Here is an 18,711-nt window from a genome sequence, read left to right as displayed (position 1 = left end):
GATGTTACTAATACTATATCTAAATAAACGGGCGTAGTAATATGTATTTTATAATGACATAAAAAGACAAAACCAAAAACAAACCAAGTGCTATCATTATTCGGGTGAAGAATGGTTAAGTCTCCAGGCTTGGAGAGCATATCTACTTAAATCTTTCAAATATGAAAGGAAAATAATGTTAAAATATCTGCCTGAAATTTTCTGTGGGTACTGAAAATGTAATTTGGGAACATCTCTCATATACAAATGTTGGGTAGCATGTTGCATTCCCTCCCTCCTTTTTAAAGGGAATAGAGGGCTTAAGACGGTGAGCTCTGGAATTAGAGTACTTGTGTATAAATTCCAGCTCTACCACTTACTGGTAGTATAACACTGGACAAGGTACTTAACCTTTTGTGCCTCAGTTTCCTTATCTGTAAAATAGAGACAAGGACAGCAGCTACCCTACAGAATCATTGCACAGGCTACCTGGAAAAATAAATACATATATATATATAACTTAAAACAGTACTTGATACACAATAAGCACTCAATAGATGTGAACTATTAGTGTTATATTAAGTATTATTATTACCTAATTCCCCAAACTACATAGGGCAGCAACCACTAAACCATGGTATCCAGGGCTGACAGTGACAGATGGTGTATGTAGGAACCGATGTGACTGCAAATCTTTTCCTTATCCACATTAATATTCTTTTGGTCAACATGGGACGTGGATATTAACATTTACTGAGTAAAAACAGTGTAAATGAAAGGGCTAAAATTAAAAAAAAAAAGGAAGGAAGGAAGGAAGAAAGGAAGAAAGGAAGGGAAGGAAGGAAGGGAGAGAGGAAAGGAGGAAGAAGTGCTGGAGTGAATTTAGAAATAACTATCAACAAATTCTGAAGTACTAGGTCACAAAAGAGTTTTATTATTAGATTTTATAAAATGTTGTAGAATCACCATAATATCCTAAGTATATATATATATATATATATTTTAGAAGATTAATACTAAGAGATCAGTGGACACTTGAAAAAAAAAAAAAGGTCTGGTCAGTTATCTGTGTTTGGATCAGTACCTTCGGCCTAAAGCTTTGAGACTAAGGAAAGAAACAGCAATTTCTAGAAAAGAGAAAAAAGTAAATAAAACAACAAAAAAATCACCTCCTCGTGTGACAGAGAAGGCACATGTAACTTAAGTGAGAAATTGTCAGATGTTTATTATTATATCAGGTATCTAGCATCATGATTACACAACACTTTAGGCTCAAAAGGTGCAGAATTCACTCATTCAACTCATTTGCTAAGCACTTAACAGATGAATTAGGCAACTGTGCTAAACACTAGGGAAACAAGGAAGAATGAAATATAGCCCCTGCTTCAAGAAGTTCACAACCTTTTGGAGAAGACATATATGGAAACAAATAACTCAATTACTACAAATAAATGCTTAAAAAAAGGGGTTTGGATGGAGCGCTCTGGGAGCTTTAAAAGCGACATGACTAACTGCCTATGGGGCACTAGAAAAGACTTCATCGAAGAGCTAACATTTGAGCTAGACCTACAAAGTGGACAGTTTTCCAGAGTGAAGGAGAGACATTCTAAATATGGGGAACAACACACGTGCCAGAAGTGTGAGGCAATAGTTAAGTTTGGAGAAAGGAACACTTCACGTGGCTGAAGCACTGGGCACCTGAGGGAAAATAAGGCAGGAGAAGTTAAGTCTCAGCTTGCGCGTCAGACTGTGTCTCTTGTGCCTTGGGCAAACTTGTGAGCAATGGGGTCCCAGTAAAGGTGTCCCACCAGAAAAGTGACAAATCAGTTTGGTATCTCAGAAAAATAACACTGGTGCTACTCTAGAGGATGCACTTAAATAGAAGACAACCCAAATTTGAACCTGCCGGTAAGTAAGAACTATTACTATTCTCATCTTGTCTGAAAAAAAAAAAAAAACAGCTGCTTTAGCAAAAAAGTGTTCCTAAACCAATGATCACAATTCAATATAAATTGCCACCATGGAGACTAAAAGAACCAAAGTACTTACACAAAACCTCATATGAATGAGTAATTACAATGGTCTCACAGAAAATCGTTAGGACTATAGTAAGAGAAACATTCAGCCCTGGAACTAAAGTAAAATATCTTTTTTAAATGACAAAAAATTATGCGTACATCAAAATATCAACTATAAGTTTTACTTTTGTTTCTTTATATTTTTGGGTTCTTTTCAAAATTTCCACAGTAAGTAGTACATTTAGAATTAGCAAAAAAATTTTAAAAGCACACTGTTCATTGCAGTTGATAAACAATTATCTTTATAAACATCTTAAAACTAAAATATTACCTTTTTGTCTCCTTGTTTTCGTCTTCTTAACCCTGGTCTATAATCATCTCCAAATCTCAGAAAGTAATAGTAAGATACTAGCCTCTCGATAGGATCCCTTATGACATTAATGTAAATTGGTTTCTTCTTCACACCAAATCTGAAGCAGAAGGAAACATAAAAGGTGAAATCTATATTTTTGTTCTGTTTTGGGGTGTCCTGAAATTATAAGTTTGAGGTATAGATTCTATATGGAAAGAAGAACATGAGTTTATTTAAATAACATAGAATATGTGGAGATTAGGAAATAGTTTATGATTATTTATGTTACAATACAGTAAAAAGGAAATAAGAATTTAAAAATCACTGCGGAAGATAAAGAAGAGAAGGGAAATTTGAATGAAAGACAATTTTATATTTTACTGGCAAGAATTACATGAAGCATTTTAATTTCATGTAGCAATGATTTCTCACTTCTGGCCCATCAAACCAGACACACGTTATCAATAGATACAGTGTTAAATCCACACAAGCGTGACCACTGGAGTCTACCCTCTGCTAGTGCTGATTTTAAAGACAACAGTGAAAGACATTTAGTTTCCAGCACTGTTTCCTTGGGGAATGAGAAAGAGGTGAAGGATTAGAGGAGACAGAGAAGGCTTTTACTTTAGCAACATCTGCAGCCCCTAGAATCATCCAGCTGGCTCCTGTTCTAATATCCTCACTTGTCCCAGTCTTGAAACTTTTGTGTTACTTTCATCTCTACTTTCCTTTATTCTGCATTTAGTCCAGTTACCAAGTCCTCTTGATTTTTCTGCTGTTGGCTTCCCCACAGATCTGACCTGTCCTCATCACCCCTTTCCTCTCCACCACCACCCTCTCCCGGGGCCTCTTGCTTGCATTGCTGCAATAACCTCGTTGGTTTCCCTGCATCAGTGTCTCTCCTTCTCAATCTGTCTTCCAGACCAATTCTCAACTGATATCACTAAAACACCATTTATTAAATCATTCTTCTTAGGAATCTGGAATAACTCTACTGTTTATGTTGACATCAAACCCACACTCCTTTGCCTGGTTGCTGATGCCTGCTGGCCTCTCAGGTACCACCTTATTGACCTAACTTTATTTTTAACTGTCCTCAAAGAAGAAACCATCTGTTACAGTTAGGCTCACCTCTTCTACCTCCCCCAGCGTATCACACTTATTCCTATTTCTCCTTACGTGCCTCTGCTCATTCTGTCTTCCTTCACTAGAATGCCATTCTCATTTTTCTATTCTTTCTATTACATTAATGCGTTTTAAAAAAACTTTTTTGTGCACCCGATACATGCCAGCACTATTCTAATACTAGGAGTACAGTGGTGAGAAAAAAAAAGACAGAATTTCTTGTCCTGGTGGAGCCAACATTCTATTTGGGGGAATATAAACCACTAAGTAAATATGTGAGATGGTAAAAAGTACTAAGGAAAAAAATGATGCAGTGAAAGGGAATAGGAACTGCCAGAAGTGGGGAGAGTACAATTCAAAATAGGGGTTTCCAGGCAGGCCTCTGGAGGAAAATGTTCCAGGAAGATGAAACTCCAGGAATATGAAGTCCCTGTCCCCTTGGCCCCCCAGCCTCTAAGTGCCAGGCATTTTCAGGGAACAGCAAGGAGATCAGCCTGGCTGCAGCAGAATCAGAAAGTGAGTAAAGAGAAGGAAGTGGGGTGGAGGAAGTGCAGATCATGTGGGCCCTACAGAGCTTTATAAGCATCAGGAGGGAAGCCTGAGTCATCAGAGAAGTGTCACGATATGGGTTTAATGTACAAAAGGGTGACTATAGTTACCAACACTGTACTGTAAACTTGAAGTTGCTACGGAGAGTAGATTTTAAATGTTCTCACCATAAGGATAGCAACAACAAGATGGTAACTGTGTGAGGTGAAGGATGTGTTAACAAACCTTATTGTGGAAACACTTTACAATACATGTGTGTCAAATCATCACACTGTACACCTTAAACTTACACCATGTATATGTCAGTGTATCTCAAGCAGGAAAGAAAAAACCCCACCACCGGCTGCTGTTTGGGAATACAATGCAGAGGGGCAATAAAGAAATCCTGTAAAGCCTAGGAAGCACAACGTGCTGTCTGCTTTCATTAACACCTGCACCCAGGGGCTACTGCTCTCAGGAGATTCCACTCACTGCTTGTCCTATTAGTGTTTCTCTTGTAAGTCTTCTCTCCCCAGGACCATTATAAGCCACTTGAGAACAGGCACAGTACCGAACACTTCTTTTATATATTTCACAGGGCCTAGGAGATATACATCCTTGCCTACTGATTAGTACTAATTTGAAAGATTAAAAAAAAATATTAGCAATCTCTCCTAAAATAGGAATCACAATGAGAAATGATAGACCTAAGCTTAGGTTGTGTGACTCTGATAAGAGACAGTGAAAGTTGCTTATTCTTTTAACCACTCTTGATATGTTTATTCATCTGTCCACAGAAACTTTCCATTTTAGCTCACAGCTTATAACTTAAATTTCCCTTCTTATTCAAATCTGTTTCCAAAGGCATTAAAAAGCATATACCTAAACTAACCAATTCCACATTTCCCCGTTACTTCTGCCCACTGCAATCAATGTCTTACACATCAGCAGGCATTCTATAACTGCTTTCTACTTAGTTCTTAAGCAAGTGAGTAGTGAAAAGAGACTATACAAGAGAAAAAGCAAGGTGCCTGGATAACTCGATTCTTTCAGCCTCTGAATTACTGAAAATTAACTAACCAGGAAATTCCTAATTTACAAATAGGTTGTATTCTATAAGAACCACTTTCTGTGTGAGAAGGGATCAGCTGTCTTGACTTCTAGTTCTTTTCTCACCATTAAGTGACTCAAGGTCACTAAAATTCTGCGTACATACAGAAATACTGCAAACTACAGAGAACCCTTCTGTCAAACATTATCATAATATTAAAGTTGTGAGTTGGTTAATCAGAATTGGTATGCATTTTTTTTTCACTCAATTCATAAAACCAATAATGCAGTAAACAATTTTTTCACAGGTTTTTAAAAGAGGAAACAGTATCATTGCCAAATACATGGCACTGTCACATTAGGCATTACAGTAGAAGCTCCATGAGGGCAGGGACTGCTTCCCTCTTAGTCATGGCTTTATCACTAGTGTTCAGCACAGTGCCAGACACACAGGTGTTGAATATTATAGAATTAGGTGGAACAGACTGCTGGAAAGTAACCACTTAGGAAGCCTTTCTGTGGGACAGTGTACTCAGTAACGAGAAGAATGGGGGGGGGGCGCGGGCATCAGAAATACACAGTTGAGGGGTGCCTGGGTGGCTCAGTTGGTACAGTTGGACTCTTGGTTTCAGCTCAGGTTGTGATCTCAGGGTCGTGAGATCAAGCCCCGAGTAAGGCTCCATGCTCAGTGTGGAGTCTGCTTCAGATTCTCTGTCTCCCTCTCCCTCTGTCCTTCCCACTCGTGCTGTCTTTCTCTCTCAAATCAATCTTTAAAAAGAAAAGGAAAGAAAAAGAAAGGAAAGGAAAGGAAGAGAAGAGAAGAGAAGAGAAAAAAACACAGGGTGCCTGGGTGGCTCAGACGGTTAAGCGTCTGCCTTCGGCTCAGGTCATGATCCCAGGGTCCTGGGATTGAGTCCCACATCGGGCTCCCTGCTCAGCGGGGAGCCTGCCTCTCTCTCTCTCTCTCTGTCTCTTATGAATAAATAAATAAAATCTTTAAAAAAAAAATAAAGTCTATTAAAAAAAAAAAGAAATAAAGAAAGAAAAAAACACAGCTGCTACCTTAACTGAGAGAGCGGAGTCTTGTAATAGGAAGCTACGAGGAGGGGAACGCACAGGATGAGGGGCAATGACTCCAATCTTAAAACTGTGGGATTCCCTGGGAACCCCCTTACCATCTCCATTATTAGCCAGTGACCACCCTAAGTCATTCTCTCGGGAATTACCTCCTTCCCCATCATCTCCCACCACTGCTTCCTCTTTTTTCCTTCCCCCAAGTCCCTGACATGTGGGACAGACAGCAATTCTTACCAAGTGGCACTAAAAAGGGGATATGGCACTTTACAAAGTTCTTTTTGCTGTCTGGAAAATGACTTTCTGGGCATGGCTTTGGGTGGCATTTATATGTATGAAGTATGATTTTAATGAGCTAACATGTATGAACTCATTCTGAAGATGGATAAGACTATTATTTATATGTTAGTTATGGTTACATAGACATGGAGGCAAGAGATTCTAACAGAAAACAGGCATGATAAAAATAGCACCTGGGCCATTCAGCTCAGCCGGTTAGGAAACAAGCATCCTTTTAGGTTTGTAGGTTTAATTCTTTAGCCAACCAGGTAGTTTTGTACAGGGGGAAATGTGTTCTACGGTCATGAACTCCACCTTTAAACCTAGCCGGGCATCTGAGCTATTCCTCAGAAGGGCTCAGATGAAAAAAAGAGAATCCATCTTCATCCCAAAAATACAAACTATTATTGACCTATTAGAACATGATCAAGAGGTTAAATAGCAGTGGTGGGAGATGATGGGGAAGGAGGTAATTCCCGAGAGAATGACTTAGGGTGGTCACTGGCTAATAATGGAGATGGTAAGGGGGTTCCCAGGGAATCCCACAGTTTTAAGATTGGAGTCATTGCCCCATCATACTTAGTAGGAATCTGCGATGTTCTATAAAGATCAAAAGGCAAAAAATATAATCTGAGCAGCAGATTGGTAAGAAGACATTTTAGAAACCTTATTCTTGCCCCATCAACATATGTGGTAAGACAAAGAAAGGAACATGAACTGGGCACATGTCTTTACAACTACACTCTATATAGTTTGGATAAATGAATAAATGTCGAGAATGGTTAAAAGAACAAGTGCATACTCAGAACATCTGAAAGTAACCTTGTCGTCTAGTTGGACAAAGCCTACATGGAACATGATGAAGCTGCAAGAGGGCTGACTAGCCTTTGGGAAGCATGATGCTTTGTGATTTCTGCTTCATACTAGATTTAACCTCTTTAGGGAAGCAGCAGTCTCACTGGGGACACTGATATCTTATATATATTTATTCTGGACTCTCTTAGCCCTAAAGTTTCATAGAAACTTTCAAATCCCTCCCCATGTGGCAGGTTCCCACGAAAAAAGTTTTGCAGTGTCTTATAGAGTTACTATATAATCCAGCAATCCCGCTTCTATTTGCCCAAGAGAAATGAAGAGGTATGTCCACATAAAATCTATGTGCAAATGTTTTAGCAGCTTTAATCATAATCACCAAAAGCTGGAAACAATCCAAGTATCCACAAACTGGTGGATGGATGAAGACTATGGTGTATCCACACAATGAAATACTAGTCATCCAAGAACTAACTACTGATCGATACATACATTGAATGAATGTCAAAAGCCTTATACTAAGAGAAAGAAGTCAAATTCAAAAGACTTGGTGACCGATTAAATGTACGTGGTAAAGACAGGGGTCCAAGATGACTCTAGTTTCTGGCTTTGATGTCTTTTTTTTTTTTTAAGAATTTATTTATTTATTTGACAGAGAGAGAGAGAAAGAGGGAGCACAAGCAGGGGGAGCAGCACAGGGAGAGGGAGAAGCAGGCTCCCCGCTGAGCAGGGAGCCCGATGCAGGCTGGATCGCAGGACCCCAGGATCATGACCTGAGCCAAAGGCAGACGCTTAACTGACTGAGCCACCCAGGCGCCCTGTGGCTTCGATGTCGTGATAAAGAAAAATGGGCAAACTTCCCCAAAGGGAATAATGGAGGCAAAGACAGAGTCTTGAGCAATGCCTTATTAAGAGTTGGGAATAAGGGGCGCCTGGGTGGCTCAGTTGGTTAAGCGACTGCCTTCGGCTCAGGTCATGATCCTGGAGTCCCGGGATCGAGTCCCGCATTGGGCTCCTTGCTCAGCAGGGAGTCTGCTTCTCCCAGTGACCCTCCCCCCTCTCATGCTCTCTCTCTATCTCATTCTCTCTCAAATAAATAAATAAAATCTTTAAAAAAAAGAGTTGGGAATAAGAAGGGCCAGCATGGATTCAGACAGAGAGAAGAAAAACACCAGTAAGACAACGTGGTAACTGAGAGAAGACAGAATTATAAAAGAACATAACACTGCTTTGTGTGAGACATGGAACCTACTGCTTCACATACATTATCATATTTAATCCTCACAACCACCAGGAAGTAGTTACTTTAATTATCTTCACTTCACAAATGAGGAAAACGCAGATCTGAAGTGATGTGGCTGAAATGGCAGAGCCAGTAAGGAACGGGGAGGATTTAACTGCAGACCCGTCTGGTTTTTGGAGACTGCTCCTAAGCAGTCTAGAGGATCAGTGCTGTAGAAAGAGCTGGTGTTACAAGGTCAATAAAAAGGCAACTCTTGCATATCGCCTGTAATGATTACAATAACTTAAGAAATGTTTCTATAATGTTGTGACATACTTGCTGAAAGCGAGAGAAAATGGTGCAAACTTCAACTGGTTCAGCAGAGAAGTACAAGATAAAAGGGACAATCTCACATAAATCTATAGACTAACAAACTACATTAGGCCTAAAATATTGTCGCTTTATTACTCTCTAGGATATTTCAGACCTAGTGAAGCATTCAGTTATGTGTTTCTTGTCCTGACACATCTGCTCTTTACTGATTCACCTCAATTGTTCTGAGAAAGACAAGAGGTGATATGGAGAACCCAGAATGACAGCGACAAAGACCCATACTCATTTCTGGGGACAACCACAAAGATATACACCTGACATGCACCTGAATAAGACTGCTGTATCAAAAATAATTTCCAAATATCTAAGACAGATGCTGACATGTCACCCATAGATAGCTAGATCACAGAAAATCTCAGCAGACTCTGATCGAAACCAGCATTCACACAGTATTCTTTCAGCTCAATATTATTCACTATAAAGGGAAATGTCACTGAAATAAATGAAAGAGGTGTTCTAATGCTTTTATTTTGTAAAATTTGAAGAAAATCAAAGTGGAGGTAATAGATGCTGCTGGTAAAGAAGGAGTATGAATTTAAAAGGGAGGATGATCTGTAATATTTTCACTGTTTATAATGAAACATAATGAACTGATAACTACAGAAAAAAATGGGGTTTCAGTGAACTCACTGAGGACAAGAACTACAACTTATTTATTCAACTTTATATTGCCTGCACTCTAGGACATTTTGAAAATGTCCAACCTATACAATTTCTTTTAGTGAAAAGTTTTAAATTTATGACATTAATGATATCTGTATTATTTTAAAAATTGTGCTGTCCACCAACTGAAATGAAAACAAAAATTGAACACTAAAGAGAGAAATGGAAAAAGGAACTAGGAAATGTGCTAAAACAAACAAACAAACAAACAAAAACGAGAATGAGACTAAGATAAAAAGGACCAAGACAGGACAGGAATACAAACTTGGAACAAGAAGATGTTTTTGTTATTATGCTAAAGTTCTGAATAAAACCAGGAAAATAAAGCTTGGCTTTATTTGCCTTGAACATGGCTTGAACACATATATATAGGCTTACAAATAAAATGTGTGCTTCTTAGTGATCAGTCTAAACCAGAAATCACTTTTTTTTAATTTTCTTTATCTTGCTTCCTGGGTTTCCTGGGATATACTGAGTTTATATGCTGTTTAGGGACTCTTTTAAGGCAACTGAAAATTTCTTGTCCTGACACATCTGCTCTTTACTGATTCACCTCAATTGTTCTGAGAAAGACAAGAGGTGATTCACCTCAATTGTTCTGAGAAAGATAAGAGGTGATTGTCTTAAGTGATTAAACATTTCTTTCACCAAATCCGACTGTTTTCTCCTGAAGGCAAGTATTTTAATGGATTCCACAAAGTACTGTGGCAGTCAAGAACATGTTTTGAAGAATAAAAGTATTCTAAAAATTGGTGAGGTGATTTTTGTTTCCTCTTCCTTACTCCTTCACGGTCAGTATGCCTGTCAAACTAAAATTTATTTTAAAAGATACTAGTCACATCTACAATAGTTCTTGACTATATACCTCAAAATACATTCTCTCTAGGTGATTTCTTTCAGGCGTTTGTTTTAAATCTTGTAAAAGTCTACTGAAAATTTTCACAATACTTTTCACTTCCAGTAACATGAGACCCATTATGGAAATATTCAAACCTTAAATGTTCATGTTAGTATTTAATAAATGAAATTAATCTTTTCAAGAAACCTTATACTTTTCCAACTGCAAGAACCCCAGCAAACACCAGAGCTTCAAGTACAAGACTTTTGCCAAAAGCAAAAGCACTCAATATATTATTTTAATAATGGAAACCTCAAGTATTAGAAACCAAGCTGTGTGTGGAAAAAATAAATCATTTAGGTGAAAGGGTAACAAACATTCAACTGAAGGATAATGCAGCCCTGAGGGAAAATATGCGTATGAATGGAGTTTATGAAATTGGTTCAGTGCCTCTGTAAGGAAAAAATAATTAGTTTATTTTAAAGCTGCCTATAAAATGTTTTCAATATTGCAGTATGAATTATTTACAGAAAAATGTACATCAAACTTTAAAGCTGCCATTTTACTGAAACATCTTGAGTACTGTGGAACTAGAAATAAACATATATTGTTTCATGTATGTAATATCTGGGAGATTCCCCTTTAATTACAAGCTCTTCAAAAAGTTAAGGGTTAGTATCTAAATCAGTAATAATTCATTCAATTCTTTTTCATTTCAAATTTAGGAGGTTAAAATGACTGGGATATCAATTTAATTTTCAAATTTGACACAGAATGCTCTCTAGAGTTGACAAATACATGAGAGTATATTACTTTGAAGTCATGACTGCTAACGAAATGACTGAGGGAACATGTCTGAGCGTAAATCATTTTAAAAATACATTTTAAATATGTCTTTGAAGTTAGTACAGGTTATTGGGGAAAAGATTTGGATTTGAGGTTTTACCATAATGCTACTCTATGTGCTACAAAAAACATTCAAATGGATTCACAAAATAACCTATGTTTAGAATATCCCTTTTGCCCAGTTGTCTGAATAGTACTTCAGTGTGGCACAGACTCTAGGGGGAGCCACACAGTGCGTGGATACCATGCGTAGGCCTGTAGTTCTATGAACTTTTCTTGAGAGAATTATGATAGAATCCACGCCCCCCAAAATATGGAAAATCAGAGTTATTTATCTCCAGTTTCAGGCAAATCACTATTTTTTAAAAAGTCTCTTTTGAACATACCACAACTTTAAAGCGAAAACAAGGTAGTCCAAAAGAAAGTGTACATTTCACTGTCTCTTGGCTGAAAAGCAGAGGCATGGGTAACCAATAACTAGGTGATGGGGTTCTTTGCTTTCTCAGTCCTCAGTCAGTGATATGGTAAGTCAGAATCTGACTGGCCTCTAGGTTAAAACATGGCACTCTCCTAAAATAGTGTCACTTGCTTATACAAGATGCATAAACAGAATAAGGATAAATAACTACCTGCATTTAGTCTGCTTTGAATTTCTAAAATTTCTAAAATCAATGTGACAGTAATCAACTTATGAACACTAGAGGGCAGTAAAACATTAGAAGGTGTATTTAAATTACATCTCTAAAAGTGGCAAAGGCAAGCCAGTACATTTTTTTTTTGAATCAAAATCATAACAATTTAATAAATGTGTTTCTTTTTAGGTTGCTAAAGTACAAGGCATTCTTTAGTGTGTCATTTTGATACAACTTACTTTGCAAAATCCAAATAAGAAACATGTCCATGATAAAACCCTGGTTTCATCTCTTTCCAGGAGGTTATATTCTTTACAAAGCGTACCTAAAACAGGAGAACACACTCATTACTGAAGCTCAATATAAAGGAAAATGAAATCTGATGATAGTAAAATACTTTCCATTTAGACATTTAAAACAAATCACACAAGTTTGACAATTACAGAGCTTGAAACACAGGTTTCAACTAAGAGGAGCACAGTGTGATCTGTAATTACCAATTCATCACAGAGAGAGCCATTATCACCACACTCAGAAAAGAGTGAGAGAGAACCCTGAAAGAAAAACCCACACAGTGCAATCATTTACAATGCTGCACAGTGAGTAATTCACATGAGTGAGGCGAGGGTGGGTACCAACACACGCCCAAGTCTGTTTTTTACTCCCAGAGACATGTTATTCATAAAAACTCATACTTATTAGCGGCTCAACAAATAAAACAAAAAGTAATCCTTAAACCAAAATAATTAAAGAAAAGATGATTATCAGAGGGCTTTAAAGAACAGAGCAGATATTGTTAAGTTCATTGATAAAAAAAGATTAATAAAATTAGAGAGGTCTGTTCTTTAAGGAAGGTTCCAAATAGAATGAAAGTATCAAAATCAAAATCAGTATCAAAAGACAAATGAAAAAGAAACAGAAAATTAAAATTAGATAACCCAAAAACTGAATCCTTAAAAAAAGTTCACATGTTGAATATGGAAAGTCCTTATAAACTGCCACTTACTGGTAAATTATTTCATATAAGCCTTTGGTTCTGTGAAAATCAATTCCATTATTTCAGCCAAAAATGATGGGGAAATAGAAGGAAAAGAGAATAGGAATGGGAGGTGGTGGTTTAAGGGTACTTAAGGCATATTTAGCAACTCAGCTCTATTTTCCAGAAGCCCAGATTTAATGTGGATGTGATGGTGTGGGAGAAAAATGAGAGGAGATGGCAGATTGAAATCTGGGAAAATGGTGTTCTAGAAGCCACATGTTAGAGAGGATCGATAGTACCAACTTAGAGTACACTGCGTTAAAAGACTCAGGTGAAAATAAGAGTTAGCTATAAACATAAACTTCAAGGATCCTTCTTTCTTCCACCTTTCCTCAAGACAGTCAGGATTAAACTGAACCCTCCTAAGGACACACTTCATGCAACATGTGTCCTTCACCATCAGGTGTAGAGCCCAGGAAGCTGGATAATGTCTGGACTGCTACAGGGCTTCTCAAACTCAATCACCTGGGACTCAGGTCAAAATGCAGATTTGATTCGGTAGGTCTGGAGTGGGGCCCAAGATTCTGCACTTCTAACAAGTCTCCATAGGATGGCAGATCAGTGGACCACACTGAGAAGCAAGGCTTCAGCATAGGTAAGCCCAGGAGCTACTGCTTGGTTTTATTTACATGAAGCTTGTTATTGTAGTGCTTTGCAAAGGAGTCCCTGAGGTCTATAAAAGCTCTTAGCAAAGATATACTCTCATATTCACTGCTTTCATGATAAGGAAAAAAAAAAAGTGTACTGAAGTAGATTTTTAAAGATTGCCTTGTAAGCCACAATATATAAAACCGAAGTGAGGACAGGAGCAGAATGAACCCTGCCTACTCCGTCTCCTTCTACCCACACACAGTGATGCCTAAAGCATACTGGAACTAAAGCATTCCAAGAAACACAGTTTAAAAACAAATGAAATGAAAAAAAGGGTTGTTTCCAGTTGGGACTCAGGGAAGAGTTGAGTGATGGTGGAGAACAGAACAAGGCATGAAATCTTCCACTGCTGTCACCAACCTCAAGCTCTCTTGTTTACAGAATCAGCATTTTAGAGGTGGAAGGGATTTAGGATATCCTGTACTCTTATTTTATAGATTAAAAGGAAGCTCAAGAACCACATACCTTGGATTTTAGTCCACTCATCCTTCTATACCACAAGCTAATTTCCTTAATTTATTATTGTTCAATTGAAGCAAAGTGGAAAAAAACCCAGAAGGATGTGAAAAGAAAGGTGAGTAGCATTTGTATCATGAGTTTGATCAACAAACTGGGGCACTGAGAATTTTAGGTTTTATCCACTGCAGAGGAAACCCCTCAGATCTAGTCATTCGAAACTCATCACAAGATCTAAAAGCTCTGTAGATACAGCTCTCAAAACTGTTTATTTTCCTCATCACATTCATTATAACCGCCACGTCCAATCCACCCTGTTCACTACCCTTGTATTGGACAACCATTTTTGCAACAATGACCGCTGACTTATTCTTGCGTTTTTACTATTTTGGGTAACCTTGGGGGTTGCTGAACACTGCTAGTCAAAACTGAGAGACCTGGTTTAAATGTCTATATAGGACTTCGCATTTTATTTTCTAAATTCATTACAAGGTAAACTCACATGGGCTATTATTGCTTTTAAATTCTCTACCCTATTACTGTTAAAGTCTCTCAAAACACACAGAATCTTTGTCTAATCTCCAACTACGAGAATACTGAAGGCACATATGCATATATGTGCATTTGTTTTTTTCTTTCATCTCATCAACATTTAAGGCAATGTGTTAAAGTCTCATTAATAAAGCTGTGGCTGATTTACAATTTGCAATAATCAAAAGATGCTGAGCTGAGACTGACCTTCCCTTTACAAAAAAGAAAAAAGTGCTAAGCAAACAAATGATGTCAATAGGTTCAAGTAGTGGTTCAGACTAATTTGGAGAATAGGCGGAGGGAGCATTTAGAAGTGTCATTTACAGGGGCGCCTGGGTGGCTCAGATGGTTAAGTGTCTGCCTTCGGCTCAGGTCATGATCTCAGGGTCTTGGGATCGAGCCCCGCATTGGGCTCCCTACTCAGCTGGAAGCCTGCTCCTCTCTCTCCCTCTACTACTCCTCCCTGCTTGTACTCTCTCACTCTCTCTGTCGAATAAATAAATAAAATCTTTAAAAAAAAAAAAGTGTTATTTACATACTGCTGAAATTCTATAACCATCCTTTGACCCCCTTTGAAGAGCAACCTTTTTAAAAGGTTTCCTTTTCGGGGTTCCTGGGTTGCTTAGCTGGGTTGTTAAGCAGCTGACTCTTGATTTCAGCTCAGATCACAATCTCAGGGTCATGAGATGAGCCCAGGGTCTGGCGCCATGCTCAGCGGGCAGTCTGTTTCCCCTCCCCCCTCATGCCCCACCCCCCTAAAAAAAAACAAACAAATAAAAAGTTTCCTTTTCAAAGTCTGAATTTAGCCATTTCTCCTTTTAGCCATGTTAGCTGATTCCCTCAGAGTGCCCCCTGCAGAGTTTTCCCTGCCTCTCCTCCCTCCATCCCCATTCTCGCCCTTTCATCAGTCAGCCCTACTCTAATTCCTGCTCTACGATTTTCTGCCCTCTCACCTCTCCTGCACCACTCGCCTAGTCTTTCGGTTTATCTTCGGGTTTTCCATTGCAGTGGGGCATCCTGCTCAAGACCTCGAGATAAGGCTCTGGAATAGAGAGGAGTGAATGGAAGTGGAGATTAGGTGAGCAAACTTGCACGCCATTCACTGTATGGACTCTCACCAACTACATTTGGCACTAGTGAAAGGGAAAGTGGTAGGTGAAAGAAGCAAAGCATAATAGTGGCAAATGGATTTAAGGAGACAGAAGACACTGAACACAGTGGCTCGGGGAGAAGAAATAAAGTCACTGTAGTGAACTTATTCAAAGAGTATTTCCATACTCTGATTGAAATAGGCTATCAAGAAGGACTTTTCAGAAGTAGTTGTTAGATATACTACATGAAAAGAGATGTTTTTATAGCTAGCCTGGAGCAGATCCGAAACTGTGATTTCTGTCAGATTTTATAACTCAAGCAGAGTCAGGCTAGCAAGTCATCAAAGGAGACCTTTAGGGAAAATACAAGCGATGTAGGGATTGGTGCTGTGATTTATCTGTTAGTAGACTCAGACCTGAACCAGTGCGACAGAAAAAAGCTAAGAAAGCACCATAACAGTGTACCTAGACGTACATTTCTAATAAGATTCGTCTCAACATTAATTATCTGAAAGAACTTGCTTTCACTATCTATAAGTAGGAATGTCATCCTGACAATCCTGGCCAAATTCCAGCTTTGTAATTACTATCTAGTGAATGAATACTACTATTAACTTGGGTAATTACTATATACCAAACTCCTACTCATGCCTATACTTAAAATAAACATCCACTGTACAGCTCTGGGTAGTTTTATGAGACTAGAGAGGAAGTTTTCTACACAAAAAGGAAAAGTGAATAATAATTGGATAAAATACAAGAAAGGTTCAGCAGCAACAGAACATATTTCACCCAAGTCCAGAACTGTATTGTTCAGTCCTTTTTGCAGAAGGGTGGGTGTGTCCCAAATCACTTGAGGTAAGGGGAGAACATATTACCATCAATCAGAGGGGCTCATTCTGCCACTAATTATCATCACTGGCATTGTGCTCAATTAAGAACTACTTTCAGAACCTAATTCCATTCATTTGTTCTCTCATTCATTCATTCATTCAACAAAAAATTTATGGAGCATATGTACTATGTCTCAGACACCATTCTAAACACAAGGAATACAGTGGTGAATAATATGATGAACAAGGTTCCTGCCTTTTAGGAGCTTATACAGAGGAAAAGACCAATAGGAAACAAATAAATCAGTAACAGGAAAGATACAGAAAGAATGATGGTGCACAGTAACTTGGAAGAAGTATTTAATATATAGGATAGACAAGTAAGGTTTTCCTGAGAGGATGTTAAAAGGATAACATGAAGTCAATAGTGAGAAACCAGGAGAAGTGTATTCCAAGACATAATGTTAAGTGCAGAGGCCTTGAAATGGGAAAGGCTTGGTACATTCAATGAACCAAAAGGCCAATGTGGCTAGTAAACAAGAGGATGGAGTAATGGACAAGGGCTAGATTTAAAAGGGCCTGGTGGCCAAGGTAAGGAATATGGATTTTGATGGGGAGGTTGGAATATGAATTTAAAGACAAGTACTTCATCATCCTAGGAAGACTATAATATGCATCTTCTCATAACCCATTGAGAACTAGGTTCTAGATCTTTGCTACTCAAACTGTGGTTCAAGGACCAGAAGAATCAGTTTTGGCATCAGGTTCCATCTTAGTCCTTCTGAATCAGAATCTGTACTTTAACTGATGATTGATACACACATTACAAGTTAGGAAGCACTCATCTAAAGTGATGCTCTGAAATATCAGTATCTGCAACTAACATCAAATCATGGGCTCTAATGCAAAAGACCAGAAGGTGCCCTAACAGTGAATTAAAAGAAAAAAATTACTATGTTGTCCTACAGAGAATGCAAATTCTGGAATATTTCCAGTGCTTAGAAAGGGGTTAAATATGATCACAAACCTAAACAGATGAAGAGCAGAAAAGAATTAAGAAAGATCCTAAAAGACCCTGCCACTTAACAACTATCTGACAGTTACTTTAAAGACAAGATGTTCTCTACAACAGACATTTTCATGATAGCAGAGTAAACTTCATTTTCTAACTACAGGAGCTAACTAATCACCTGTCTCCTGACAATCCCTGCCTATTCACTGAGTAAAGCACACCCCGCAGACATACCTCCCATGACTGAGTCTGTCTCCCTCTCATTGCTTACTCTTCCCATGCCTCATACTCTCAAATGCTTATCTTTTCATTTCCTTGTTCTAACTTTTCCTCTTATTTTATTCCAATTTCTGAATTGTGAAAGATCTCTGAACTGCAGAAAAGTTGAAAGAATAATATGGTGAACATCTGTATACCCATTCACTAAGATTCACTAACTTCACATTTTGCCATTTTTTGCTTCTCTCTTTGTTCTCTCCATATGCACACACACGCTTTTTTCTGAACCATTTGAAAACAAGTAGCAGACATTTTTGATCAAGGATCCAATTACAAATCGCACATTACATTTGGTTTTCATATCTCTTAGTCTCCTCACCTCACCTTGTTTGGTTGTCATGATGTTGATACTTTACAGGAGTTCAGGACAATTATTCTGGAGAATGCTCTAACAAGATGGATTTGCCTGTTTGTTCAAGATTAGGTCTGGATTAAACATTCTGGTGAGAAACATTTTGGATTAAATAATTTGGTAAGAATACCATAAAATGATGTTTTCTTTAAATAATCTTCATAGTTCCTACATCTATGTTTTATGTTCCAAGTAAATTACAAATAAGCTTCTTGAAAGATGTGGCCTTGCTTTTTATTTCTTTAAGAATGTAGCACCAGGGGGCGCCTGGGTGGCTCAGTTGGTTAAGCGACTGCCTTCGGCTCAGGTCGTGATCCTGGAGTCCCAGGATCGAGTCCCACATCAGGCTCCCTGCTCAGCAGGGAGTCTGCTTCTCTCTCTGACCCTCCCCCCTCTCCTGCTCTCTCTCACTCATTCTCTCTCCAATAAATAAATAAAATCTTAAAAAAAAAAAGAATGTAGCACCAGGGACGCCTGGGTGGCTCCACTGGTTAAGCATCTGCCTTCGGCTCAGGTCATGATCCCAGGGTCCTGGGATCGAGTCCCGCATCGGGCTCCCTGCTCAGCAGGAAGTCTGCTTCTCCCTCTGACCCCCTCTCGTGCTCTCTCTAATAAATAAAACATTTAAAAAAAAAAAAAAAAGAATGTAGCACCG

The 18,711-nt window shown here is 38.4% G+C and overlaps 1 protein-coding gene across 2 annotated transcripts in view; it reads right to left on the bottom strand.

The window, feature by feature from the left end:
* Positions 1 to 18,711, bottom strand: part of HS2ST1 (heparan sulfate 2-O-sulfotransferase 1) — a 37,462-nt gene that overhangs the window by 16,164 nt on the left and 2,587 nt on the right. For both annotated transcript variants that reach the window (XM_081818729.1, XM_081818730.1), the window contains exons 2-3: positions 12,052 to 12,137; positions 2,329 to 2,467 (exon numbers count right to left, since the gene is read on the bottom strand). In XM_081818729.1, coding sequence (XP_081674855.1) covers positions 2,329 to 2,467; positions 12,052 to 12,137 — 225 coding nt within the window. The remainder of the gene's footprint in view (positions 1 to 2,328; positions 2,468 to 12,051; positions 12,138 to 18,711) is intronic.

The sequence above is a fragment of the Leptonychotes weddellii genome, chromosome 4 (assembly GCF_054177405.1).
Source record: "Leptonychotes weddellii isolate Sample4059 chromosome 4, ASM5417740v2, whole genome shotgun sequence".
Classification (NCBI taxonomy): domain Eukaryota; kingdom Metazoa; phylum Chordata; class Mammalia; order Carnivora; family Phocidae; genus Leptonychotes; species Leptonychotes weddellii.
Note: the sequence above shows the minus strand (reverse complement) of the source record. Positions and strands in the feature narration are given on the sequence as shown.